Here is a 13,102-nt window from a genome sequence, read left to right as displayed (position 1 = left end):
TGCATATTTTGCACTTGGTTTACTGGGTATATTTGCAAGTTATTTTTTGAAACTCTTTTCCATGGGTCTAGTTGCTCTTATAATCACTGGCATAATGGGGATCTTCCTAAGATTCCAGTTTCTTTTTATGTCATACATAAGACCTTAGTATTTTGTATTATTTGGATTCATCAGATTACTGTTCCTATCTTGAGTGTGATTTTCACAACATTTCGGTCGATGTAACCTCGAACTCAGGAATGTTTCTGTCAAACTCGGGAATTTGGACGGAATTTTGAACAGAATCCTTTATTTACTTCACAGGGGTAGCGTACTCTTGTTCCATCAACCATGACTGGATAGAGGTCCTAAGTAATTCGCAATCATATTTTTTGTTCGCCTACACTAAGGATTGAACCTTCAACCTTCATGAGAATATCACTTTTTATGATTGATTTTTCCAAGTACTCTAACCACTGTGTGACAGGTTCTTTCTGTTATATGCTCCCAGGAATTACTGCTACATTTGATATTCAACTTTTTACAGATGGTCTAATGGAGATATTTACACACTATTGTATCACATTGTAGAGTAGCCATTCCCCAGCAGAACCTTACTGCTAGATATCATGGGACTCACACTCTCTACTTCTGTGTGGCAGAACCAGTACTTGTTGTCATTGCTGAGACCACTCATCTTCTTAAAATCATTGGTCATCAAGTTTTGATTGTGCGTAGTTATTATAATCCTCTCCTGATCATAGTGGAGCAATCCTCTTTTCAGCCAGTTGAGAGCTTTCCTTATCTATCACTGAGTGAATTCATCCAGAGAATATTTGACATTAAAACAGAAATGGAGATAAATATGTGCAATGAACGACATCACAAAATGATGACATCATCCATCAAACCAAAAAAAGAATGGTGGGGGAGATGGGATATCCTTCATGATCTTTTATTTAAACAAACCATCTTGACCCTTGAGGGTCTAGTATATACGAGGGGTGTTCCAAAGGTAATGCCTCCTAGTTTTTATTCCACTCAAATTGATCAGAGAGAATAGCAAATTGCATTGTTATGATAGTTAAACTTAATGCATTCATGATCTAAAGCAACCCTTGTCATAGTACATGCATCGGAAGTAGAGATGTGTCATTTCTGGTGAAAGTTCATTGAGAATGGTGGTGACTATGTAGAAAAATAAATTCTAGAGCACAAAAGATTTTTCATTTTTGTTTTAATGGTACCACTCCCATTTTCATAGCTCTTCAACTTTTTGAATTAAAAAAAGAAAAATAGGAGGCTTTACTTTTGGAACGACTCATATATTATTTAATTGGTATTCATTGAGATAAGTATTATTGATTAATTTTTATTTATTGCGGATAATTATCCTCATCTTTAATTAGCTGTTTCACAACGTTTCGGCCAACTATTCCTCTGGCCTTCGTCAGTTGATAGAGACGTTGAATCTCTACGGTTCCAGGTGATGATTGTCTGAAGATAGCGGTTTCAATCCTACCTAAAGCCAGCCAGAGGCTTACTTGGCTAAAAACGTAGTGAGACGACAGCAACTACGGAAGGCAGTAATTGCAGTGAATGCAGTCAGGAGATTCAGAATTCCTATCCGTCGCGGTTACCACCTGACGAAGGCCAGAGGAATAGTTGGCCGAAACGTCATGAAACAACTAATAAAAGATGAGGATAATCGTCTGCAATAAATAAAAATTAACAGACTCTCATATATATAAAAAAAATTTTAGGAGATTATTATACAATATACAAAGCAACATGTCAAAAATGAGTTCATATTTTACTTGGATCATTCCTACTCACCTCAACTATTTTGTGGTGTTTTAAATGAATCATACACACAATTAATTTGGCTCGAAGATCAATCGGTAATAACTCAGGAGCAGTGCATCTAAAAGTTGCAAATAAAAAATAACATTGAGTATACACAAAATATAAACATTTAAATTTTTGTTCTTGTACAAGATTTCCCCTTTACTAAAAACAAAATTTTTTTAAAGTTAAATGATGCATGTATCCATGGCAAAATGAAAATAGCATATTCCAAAAATTATGTAAATTGATCAAGTAGTTTTATTTTTAACACTTTAACGCCTAGAAGGACTGTACAGTCTTCTTTCAAAAACAGCTTATTACTAGTGAACGTGTTGCAGAGGGTGCTGATACTGTTTAGAACGCATCTAATATGTGTTGTGGTGTCGTTTGATACAACACAGCTGGTTGCACACACTTCAGTTCCAAACGACTTTAGCCTTAATAGAGCAGAATGGGAAAAGATAACAAAATATCAGGACCAAAAAATGATCTAAAAACAACATGGTCTCTGAAAGAAATAAACATTATACCAGTTGTGACAAGAGCAACTGGCCTAATAAAAAAGAACCTTCAGAAATACTTAGAAGCAATCCCTGGAAAACCAAGCTGTAAGGAAATACAGATAGCAGCCATAAAGGGAACAGTGTCTATTCTTAAAAGAGCCCTCGGATATAAATTTAAACTATAATAGAATCAAGTGTTAGCCCAGGAAGGAGCCCCTTGATCTCTTCAAATTAACAAAAGTAAAAGAAAATAAAAAAATTCAGTAAGCTGTTGAGCAACCAAGAGTGCGTGCGCATTTGCACATTACATAACTGGTAAAGTGTACACATTTATGGCTGCTAAGGTGAAGTAACTATTTTAATATGTTGCATATGATAGATATGTTCTTGCAAAAGGTACTAACACCTGCTTTTGTCAGTTAACTCATTAGGTCCTGTTTCATTTTTTGTGTCATATGACGGATCAGATCATACAGTCCACTTTCATTATTATTGTTATTAATAAAACTTTCATTACTATTGTTATTAATAAAACTTTCATTACTATTGTTATTAATAAAACTTTCATTATTATTGTTATTAATAAAACTTTCATTATTATTGTTATTAATAAAACTTTCATTATTATTGTTATTAATAAAACTTTCATTATTATTGTTATTAATAAAACTTTCATTATTATTGTTATTAATAAAACTTTCATTATTATTGTTATTAATAAAACTTTCATTATTATTGTTATTAATAAAACTTTCATTATTATTGTTATTAATAAAACTTTCATTATTATTGTTATTAATAAAACTTTCATTATTATTGTTATTAATAAAACTTTCATTATTATTGTTATTAATAAAACTTTCATTATTATTGTTATTAATAAAACTTTCATTATTATTGTTATTAATAAAACTTTCATTATTATTGTTATTAATAAAACTTTCATTATTATTGTTATTAATAAAACTTTCATTATTATTGTTATTAATAAAACTTTCATTATTATTGTTATTAATAAAACTTTCATTATTATTGTTATTAATAAAACTTTCATTATTATTGTTATTAATAAAACTTTCATTATTATTGTTATTAATAAAACTTTCATTACTATTGTTATTAATAAAACTTTCATTACTATTGTTATTAATAAAACTTTCATTATTATTGTTATTAATAAAACTTTCATTATTATTGTTATTAATAAAACTTTCATTATTATTGTTATTAATAAAACTTTCATTATTATTGTTATTAATAAAACTTTCATTACTATTGTTATTAATAAAACTTTCATTATTATTGTTATTAATAAAACTTTCATTATTATTGTTATTAATAAAACTTTCATTATTATTGTTATTAATAAAACTTTCATTATTATTGTTATTAATAAAACTTTCATTATTATTGTTATTAATAAAACTTTCATTATTATTGTTATTAATAAAACTTTCATTATTATTGTTATTAATAAAACTTTTAGTAAAAATTGTGTTCAGGTTGTTTCTTACACTTTCTGGATTGGAAAAAAAATATTACAAAAATTTTTTTTAGTTTCTCAAAATAATTTGGTCGTTAAAGGGTTAAAATAGAAAATTAAATTTTTGAGTAACCAAAGAGAGACTGATTTCAGAACAAAGTCAGGAAACAAAGAAAGTTAACTCAACAATAATTCAAACTTGTGAGTTTTATATTGTAATGACTATAAATTCCCATTAATCATTTAAAAATGATTATCTTTATAAAAATAAAACTACTTTATCAACTACATAATTTTTTGAATATATTTTCATTTTATCATGGGTAAGTGAATCAGGCAGATTATTTTTAATTGTTAATATAGATGAATTCTGGACAAGAACTTAAATTTTATTCAGGAAAAAATTTCCAATGACAACAGATAAAAAATGTAGAATGAGAGATGCAGAGGGCTTTAATTGGTTGAACACAGTCACATGTTAGATCATATATGAGAGCGGTTATATTGTAATGGTCATAGTTAAATAATCAGTTACTGTTGGCATTTATTTGCTTCTCCACAAAAGCAAAATGTGACACAAGGTCGTTTTTAATGTAGGGGAAAACCAGTTCTCCAAAAATGTGTATTCTGGCAGTAGGCAATAATAAAAATTACCTTAGAAGGGCTTCCTCTATATTGACTAAGGACAAATTAACTTACGTGTAGTATCAGAACAGATACTACACTGTGATTTAGCCAGAAGTTATTGTTTAGTTGTAGTGGAGTACAGAAATCCTAAATCAACTTTTATCTTCAGGGTTGGTTAGAAAGGAAAAAGTTAATGGTAAGTTGCTAAGAAGTTTATTATGCAACTACCTTGGCCAAAAGAATAAGTTTGCAGCAGAAATAAATCGACATTCAACATAAAAAAATACATAAAATGCTAGGATTTTTATATTTTATTTATATTATATTTTTTATTATCAAGTGAATGTATGTTATTTCTCTATATATAAACTGTCGTACACATTTTTTTGTTGTTGCAATCTTGATCAACAAATGTAAAACTAGCATCAGCTTCAAAGACATGAACGGTCCTGGATATGACCTACAACAAAAACAACCAACCAAAGACATGAACCAACATGAGTTTACAAAGGCTTTATCTATTTTTATTAAAATATCAAGAAAAATGAAAATTCCTGATTGGATTGATATTGTCAAATTGTGAAGATTTGACCAATAAGCACCTTATGCAGAAGATTGTTTCCTTTTTATCAGAACTGCTTTTGTATGTAGACATTTCTATATCTCATCACCTTTTGGTGTTGGAGTTTTTATAAATATTTATGGTGGTCATAAAAGGAATGGGACAATTCTTAATAACTTTTATCCAAGTTCTACATCAATTGCATGACAAGTATTGCAAGCTGTAGAAAACTTGTTATTTAAAAAAGGCCAAATTGGTGGTTGATGCCTCACCTCACAAGAATGCAGAGATTTAGATAGAAGTGCATCTCAAGTCAAATTCAAAACTACATATACACACAAATTATTTATTTCAAAACGATATCCTACATATTTCAGAAATGTATCATAGTTTCATTAATGTGGATTAACCTTTTATCATTTAAAAGGCTATGAAATTCCATCAAATGATCAGTTGTATAATATCGGGATGTTTGTAATGCCATGTCGCATATGGAAAGGGACCCTACACTAATCCCCGGTGGGCTTTCCTGAGGCCACAATCCTAGTAGATGGAAGGTCAACTAATGGTCTACTTGTGTTGCATGTCTGGTATTCTGCATAACCCCTTTTTCAGCACCCCTCACCTAAACTGAAACTCTTACAAAAGAAATTACAGTATAATCAAAAATTACGCTTAAACCAAGTCAAAACTCAAACAAAACCAACCTGCCTCCTCCCTTGAGACTTGCATTTATGAACATCCGTGGGCTTAGAACTAATTTAAATGATGTTGAAGCATTTCTCCTAACAAACACCTCGGATATCTTAGCACTAAGTGAGACTAACCTACACTCTTCCATCCTCTCTAACTAATTTAACATGCCCGGATATCTCCTACTCTGCCATAAAGACTCTGAAAGACATATGCACGGACTTGGAGTCTATATTCGAAACACCCTCCCCTTGATTAGAGAAATAAAACTAGAATTGGTTGATCAAGCCTTTATGTGCTTTAGACTTAACATGCAACATAACATTAGCTACTTTTATTTTCTCTACCACTCTCCCCTAACCCAGGACTGTATCCTAATAAACAAAGTCTCTGACAGCATAGATACAGCACTTTCCTTCAATACTAGCGCACAAGTGCAAGTATTTGGTGACTTCAATGTCCACCACAGCAACTGGCTTGGATTTTCTACTCACAGTCGCAGCTGGTACCACACCACATAGCTTCTCTTTATCTCATTCCCTATCACATATGGTTACATTTCCAACCCTTTTCCCAGACCAGCATGAACAACACTTCTAGATCTGTTTCTGACCACAGTTTCTGATGATTGTGTTACGAATCCCCACAGCTCACTTGGGAACGCCAATCATACAGTGATAATAGTTGAAATCACCCTAAATTCTAGAGCCAAAACTGAAGGACCATTGCTCAAACAAACAAGATATTATAAAAAGGTTGACTGGAAAGCCATCAGGGATCTCATCAGAGATGCATCATGATGAAATATCTTTTAACTTCCTGCTGAATAGTGCGCAAATGAGACCACTGAATGGTTCAAAACGGCAATTGAAGCACATGTTCCCATGCGGAAATTTTATAGCAAGCTCCACTCTCCCCAATGGTTTACTTCTACTTGTGCATTAGCCTCCTCCCAGTTTTCGCCAAAATATTTGAGTCCATAATTAACCAAGCTCTAGTCCATCACCTTACAGATGCTAAACTTCTGACCGACCAACAATATGGATTTAGGCTAGCCCGTTCAACAGCAGACATCCTAACTGTAATCTCTGAACGTATATACCATTCACTGGACAAAGCAAGGGAGGGTAGAGCAGTCGCTCTAGATATATTGAAGGCTTTTGACAGAGTATGACATGAAGGTCTTCTCAGGAAAATCAGATCATACAGTATCACTGGAAGAATACTTAACATAATTAAATCCTTCTTAGATAAGAGAAAAATCCAGGTTGTCATCGACGGTCGTACATCTAAACAATATGATATAAATGCGGGAGTGCCTCAAGGGTCTATCCTTGGACCTCTATTATTCCTAATATTCATAAATGACCTCCCTGACAAAATTGTCTGTGAGATGGGCATATATGCTGATGACACCACGCTCCATAACAGACACGATAGGAAAATAAATGAACACATATCTAAAGAAATGGCAGAAACACTAGAGGATGATCTCTGGTCTATAGTGGAATGGGGACAAAAATGGATGGTCACATTCAATGCTGCCAAGACTAAACTTGTTTCCTTCAATAATTACAAGAATCCTTCTCTACCATCAATAGCAATGGCCAAAGACTCTTTATCTAAAAGTACATTTTTTAAACTCCTCGGCCTAACGTTCACAGGGAACATGAGTTGGAACAATTACATTGAGAGCATTGCCAGGACCGCTGCGAAGAAGGTAGGTTCTCTCTACCATACTAGAAAGCTATTAACGCCTGAAAGTATCCTGTACCTCTATAAGGCCACCATTCGCCCATGTATAGAGTATTGTTGTCATATTTGGGCTGGTGCATCTGCTACTAGTCTCTCGCTCCTAGACAAGGTTCAAAAGAGAGTCGCCAACCTAATAGTTCCTGAACTGGCATCTAAACTTCAGTCTCTGTCCCATCGACGAAATGTTGCATCCCTCTGCCTGTTTTACAAGTACTTTAATGGTGAATGCTCTGACGAACTGCAAGCACTTGTACCCCCCCCCCCGACGTAGATACCCCTGACAAACCCAACAAATCCCACCCCTTCACAGTAGAGATCCCTAGATATAAGAGAACCTTCTACTCCAGTAGTTTCTTCCCAAGAACCGCTCGATTTTGGAATTCCCTTCCGGGTCCCTGCTTCCCCAACTGTACTGACATGCAAAGTTCAAGTGTAACGTAAACTGACATCTTGCTGCCCAACTCCCTACATAGTACCCCTGTAGCTTATGTCCGTGATAGTAGCCCCCTACATCAAAGTGACAACGTGCCTTGTTTGGGGTGAAAATGTAATAAAAAAAATTTTTTTAAATAAAACTCACTTGACAGGCAACAAACGTCCCTCTTGAAGACCATTTGGAACATAAAGGGATTCACAGCTCCAATTGAATTTTTCAAATTCAAAAACAACGCCACAAAATTTCACCAATAACTAAAAGAAAATGCATGGCTAGAATAGAATTTTGCATAAAGAAAAATATGAAAAAGGAGGATTCTGAAATAGTTTAACTCATTAGAAGTTGAAAGCAATGTCCACAAAAAGAGGTGATAGAATAATTTAAAGTCATCAAGGGTTAAATATTTCTTGACAGTTTTAAATTATGCATCAAATGATATAAAAGTACTTGACAATAAAATGCTTTTCAAGTCAAATGTAGATATTTGAAAGGGATATCAAATTATGATGTAATTTATTTATATACTGTCACTACCTGGAATCGTTTGGGAATTTTTTATTTTCTCTTTTTGTACTTTCTTTTAATTTATTATCTTTTTTGTTTTTGTTTCTTTTAATTTATTATCTTTTTGTTAATAAGTCACGACTTATCAAGGCCCACAAGCCACTAAAGGATAAGGGTTATTGAATTTGACAGGTGGACAGTGAAACATTGAGGAGATTAATATCGAAGGTTGTAACTAGTCAGAATTTGATTGTTTAAGAGGATAGTTCAACAAGAATTTGTTTACATTGAATTTAAAAATGGCAATGTTCTAGTCAGCAAGAAGCAACCATATGGTACTGTGTTACCCAGATTGAGAGTTCTAAGTAAGAAACTTTCCTCATGGAAGTTATGCTTAGTTCTAAGTATACAAAGAGAGAAAGGGAATTTATTTGCAGTTGTAGCTAGATTTTTGTTTTGCAAAGAGGACCACAAATTGAAGCTCAGTCGAGTACATATCATGAAAATAACAATAGAGCAGATGAAGATTGGCAACATCACTTTTGTGAAAAAATAGAATGGAGAAGACATTGTTAACTAGATTTCAAAGTCTGCTTTGTATTCTGAGAAGGTAGGAAAAGATGCCCCGAGGGGCACCTCCCGGATGTGGCAACAGTACTCCATCTGGCTAATAGCTGGAAGATGGCCTCTATAGTACCAGCTTACAAGAATTCTACCAAAAAGAATTAACCCTTTCAATTATCACCCTATAAGTCTCCCCCCCCCTTTGCTAAAATTTCAAAATGCTAATCAATCAAGCACTAGTCCACCACCTTGTATAAGCTAATCTTCTTTCTGACAAACAGTACAGATTTAGGAAATGTTCTTACTGCAGATATTTTAAGTCATATCTGAATGCATATACCATGCACTGGATAAGGTGGGTGAAACCAGGGTTGTAGCCCTTGATATATCTAAGGCCTTTGACAAAGTCTGGCATGAACGGTTGCTCATGAAAATTAAATCATATGGTATAACTGGATGTATACTAAATATAATTAGATCTTTCTCTAAGACAATAGGACCACCCAAGTTGTTATTGATGGACTCATCCAAGCAGCATAACATTAATGCGAGGGTGCCTTAGGGGTTGATCCTTGTATCACTATTATTCTTCATATTCATCAATGACCTCCCCGATAATATTGAGTCCGAGATGGGTACATTTGCTGATGATACATGAGAGAACAGATGTACACAAATCCAAGACAATGGTTGAATCATTAGAAAATGACCTCCAGACTGTAGATGAACGGGGGCATAAATGGATGGTGACATTTAATGTTAGTAAGACTAAGCTGCTCTCTTTTAACAATTACAAGAAATCCCTATAACCACCGATATCCATGACAAATAACATTCTACCTGAGAAGTCTTTCTTCAAACTCGACGGTTTAACATTCACAGGAAATATGAACTGGAATGAATACATTGACAGCATTGCAAAGGCTGCTGCAAAGAAGGTGGGTTCCCTCTATCATGCTAGAAAACTGCTCACACCTGAGCAGTATCCTGTACCTCTATAAGGTCACCATTTGCCCATACATGGAGTATTGTTGCCACATGTGGCCTGGTGCATCTACCACTAGTCTCTCTCTCTCTCTCTCTTGGATAGGATCCAAAAAAAGGTTCTGCAATCTAATAGGTAGTAGTCCCTTATGTCCATGTAGCAATATGCCTTGTTTGGGGTGGAGGTAAGTAAAAAAAAACATACGTAAAATATGACTCGATAAAATGAAAGAGATTCAAAAGGACGCACCTCAAGAGATTCAACAAAGAATTTCTGCGATATTTGCATTTCAAGAATCGTGTTGATATCTGGAGAATAAAAAAGAGATCACTTTAAAAGCAGAAATCATCATTTATGGCAAATATTTATATACATAATAATAGAAAAAAATCGCGTTTAGATAGGATTTTTTAAAATGAAATTGATACAAAATATTTGTCACAAACGTGGATGCTAAGAAGACAGAGTTGTCACAAAAAATTTGTAACAAAGAATCAGCTGTTAAATGCAATTTTGTTGATTTTTGGTGATGATTATGATAATGATGATGACAGTCAACAAATGTCAATCAAGTATGCAGTTATTCACATGCACAAGTCACTTTATACTGTGATATGTCTTGTGAAAGGATATATTCGTTTGAAGTAGCTGAGTGGTCTTGGCTACTAATCTAGTTTGCCGCTTTACTGAACACATGTTCATGGTCATAGATGGTAATATGCTCAAGCGTGAGGCTTACAACATACCTTTTGGCATTAATCCCAAGTGGCTAATATTTATGACTTAATCAGCCACTCATATTCTTGTGAGGAGGACCCAGGATGTACTGATATTCATTACATCATATTGATTGATAATAACATTAATTCACAAAACTATTCATATCCGAAAACCAGAAATGGGGAGTCAGAAAGCTACAAAAATTTTTTAAACTCAACAAGATTTCAGGAATTGGAGGACAATTTTTTTTGCCAGAATATTGTTTTTTTAAAACATACTTTTGAGTTGAGAATTTGATTTTCTTTTCAGCTGACTTCTCATTCTTAATGTTGGGAGTGAGGGTGATGAGTGGGCAATTTTTTCAGGTGATGTAGTCAGATTTCCTTTGAAGAAAGATTGATTGTAACCGATTCTCAACATCTGCCACAAAATGCATCCAACTTATCTGAAAACTAGATTCAGCAAGATGTGGATTCACAAAACACTTACCTTCTGAAGTGATTAAATTTGGATAACTTTTACAGGCTTTCTGTAGAGTAGACAAAGCATCAGCTAAATCACCAAGTTCAAGGTAAGCCTTTAAGAAAATAAAAGGAAAAAAAGATTACAAATGAATTACAAAAATCATCAATAGATTTGAATGGCATTTTGTATAATGCATACTTCTATTATGACGAAAGTCTTCTTTCATTTAACATCCTAAATCAAACTCATAGTTTAAGTTAACAGAATTCGTAACAACCAACAATACAATGCAATTGAAATCATCATTATAATTTTAAAATAAAAAAAATGTGAACATTTATAAAAGTAAATTTAAATCATTAAATATGTAAATATGTGTTATATTTTTTTATCAAGATTTTATTAATTTATAGTTTGAAAGGTTACATCCAATAAAGTTCTATAAAGTATTTTATTTAAAAACTATACATTTATTTAAAAACTATACATTAATGTCTAATGCCACTGAAATGTATAGTTTTTCAATAAAATACTTTATATTAACTCTTGTAGAACCTACAATCAAATACTATGTTTTACTCAACAAACTTGTGATACAGAAAAAACTTCCCCCCCTACCACCATTCTTGAGTTGAGCACTCTAGGTAATGATATCGCCTGCTACTACTTTAGTATAATGCTAAGCTCTTTGTAAATAAAAACAAATAGATCACTGTGAGAGTGGCAGTCAATGTTTGTATTTAAAGAAATATTGTTAGATATCATTGCCAACAGCACCAATCCCGTGGCGCGTTGAATCTGACTATCAACTCAATGGTTGTTGATTCGATCCCGGGCTTAACAGGGTTGCTGATCACTCTGAATAGCTGTGATACAGCGAAACAGTTTATCTATGGATGACTATATGTATATGATTCAGTTTTACATGCTGGCATGCATTGGACAGAAAGAAAGAAATTGACTTCCAAACTAACTCATCTCTTTATTCATACACTTTTTTCTCAAGTTCATTTTAATCACTTCCTCCAATGTTTTCCTTGGTCTTCACTTGTTAACTGCATCTCTTACCTTACATTTTTTTTTTTTATTGTCGTTTCATTCCAAACATGCACTTAGACATGAGCGGATACTATTTGGGACCAGATTTGCAGAGAGTTGGGCATTGAGAGGTCTGTTTACATTACATTTGAATTTCTGCATGTCAATACTGTCAGGGAAGCAGAGGCCAAAAAGGGAATTCCAAAGTGCAGCATCTGAGGGAAAAAGCTATTCGAATAGAAGGCTTTATGGCATCTAGAGATCTCTACATTGTAGGGGTGGCATTTTGCTTATCAGGTTTGTCAACGGTATTGTCATCGAAGAGGTACTAGCGCTCAGAGTTCTTCAGAGCCATTGAAATACTTGTAAAAAATGCATAAAGATGCAACATTTCAGTAATAGGACAGAGGTTGGAGTTTAGTTAATCGTTGAAGACCTATTAGGTTGGCGACTCATTTTTTAACCCTGTCTTGGAGTGAGAGACTAGTGTCAGATGCACCAGCCCAGATGTGGCAACAATACTCCATGCATGGGTGAACAGTGGCCTTGTAGATATAGAATACTCTCAGGTGTGAGTAGCCTTTTAGCATGGTAGAGAGAGCCACCTTCCTCACAGCAGCCTTGGAAATTGCCTCAATGTATTTGTTCCAATTCATGTCGTCTGTGAATGTTAACCCCAGGAGCTTGAGGGAAGTACTTTCAGGTAGTATATCATTGGCCATGGCAACCAGTGGTTGAGAAGGTTTCTTCTAATTATTAAAGGAAATAAGCTTAGTCTTGGTAGCATTAAATGTTACCAACCTGTTACGGACCCATTCCACTACAGACTGGAGGTCTTCCTCTAGAGTTTGAGCAATCTCTTTAGATATGTGTTCATTAGTTTAATCCTCATGTCTTAGGAGCATGATGTCATCAGCAAATATTCCTATCTCTGAGAAAA

The 13,102-nt window shown here is 33.8% G+C and overlaps 1 protein-coding gene across 1 annotated transcript in view; it reads right to left on the bottom strand.

Moving 5' to 3' along the window:
* Nucleotides 1-13,102, bottom strand: part of LOC145279624 (general transcription factor 3C polypeptide 3-like) — a 94,713-nt gene that overhangs the window by 58,661 nt on the left and 22,950 nt on the right. Inside the window, exons 9-12 of the mRNA XM_080130835.1 lie at nucleotides 11,149-11,236; nucleotides 10,189-10,247; nucleotides 8,031-8,140; nucleotides 1,816-1,903 (exon numbers count right to left, since the gene is read on the bottom strand). Of these exons, the coding sequence (XP_079986961.1) occupies nucleotides 1,816-1,903; nucleotides 8,031-8,140; nucleotides 10,189-10,247; nucleotides 11,149-11,236 (345 nt within the window). The remainder of the gene's footprint in view (nucleotides 1-1,815; nucleotides 1,904-8,030; nucleotides 8,141-10,188; nucleotides 10,248-11,148; nucleotides 11,237-13,102) is intronic.

Source organism: Euprymna scolopes, chromosome 7 (genome assembly GCF_053919585.1).
Source record: "Euprymna scolopes isolate OS-2025 chromosome 7, ASM5391958v1, whole genome shotgun sequence".
Classification (NCBI taxonomy): Eukaryota; Metazoa; Mollusca; class Cephalopoda; order Sepiida; family Sepiolidae; genus Euprymna; species Euprymna scolopes.
The sequence above is the reverse complement of the archived record's forward strand: the minus strand, read 5'-3'. Positions and strand labels throughout refer to the sequence as shown.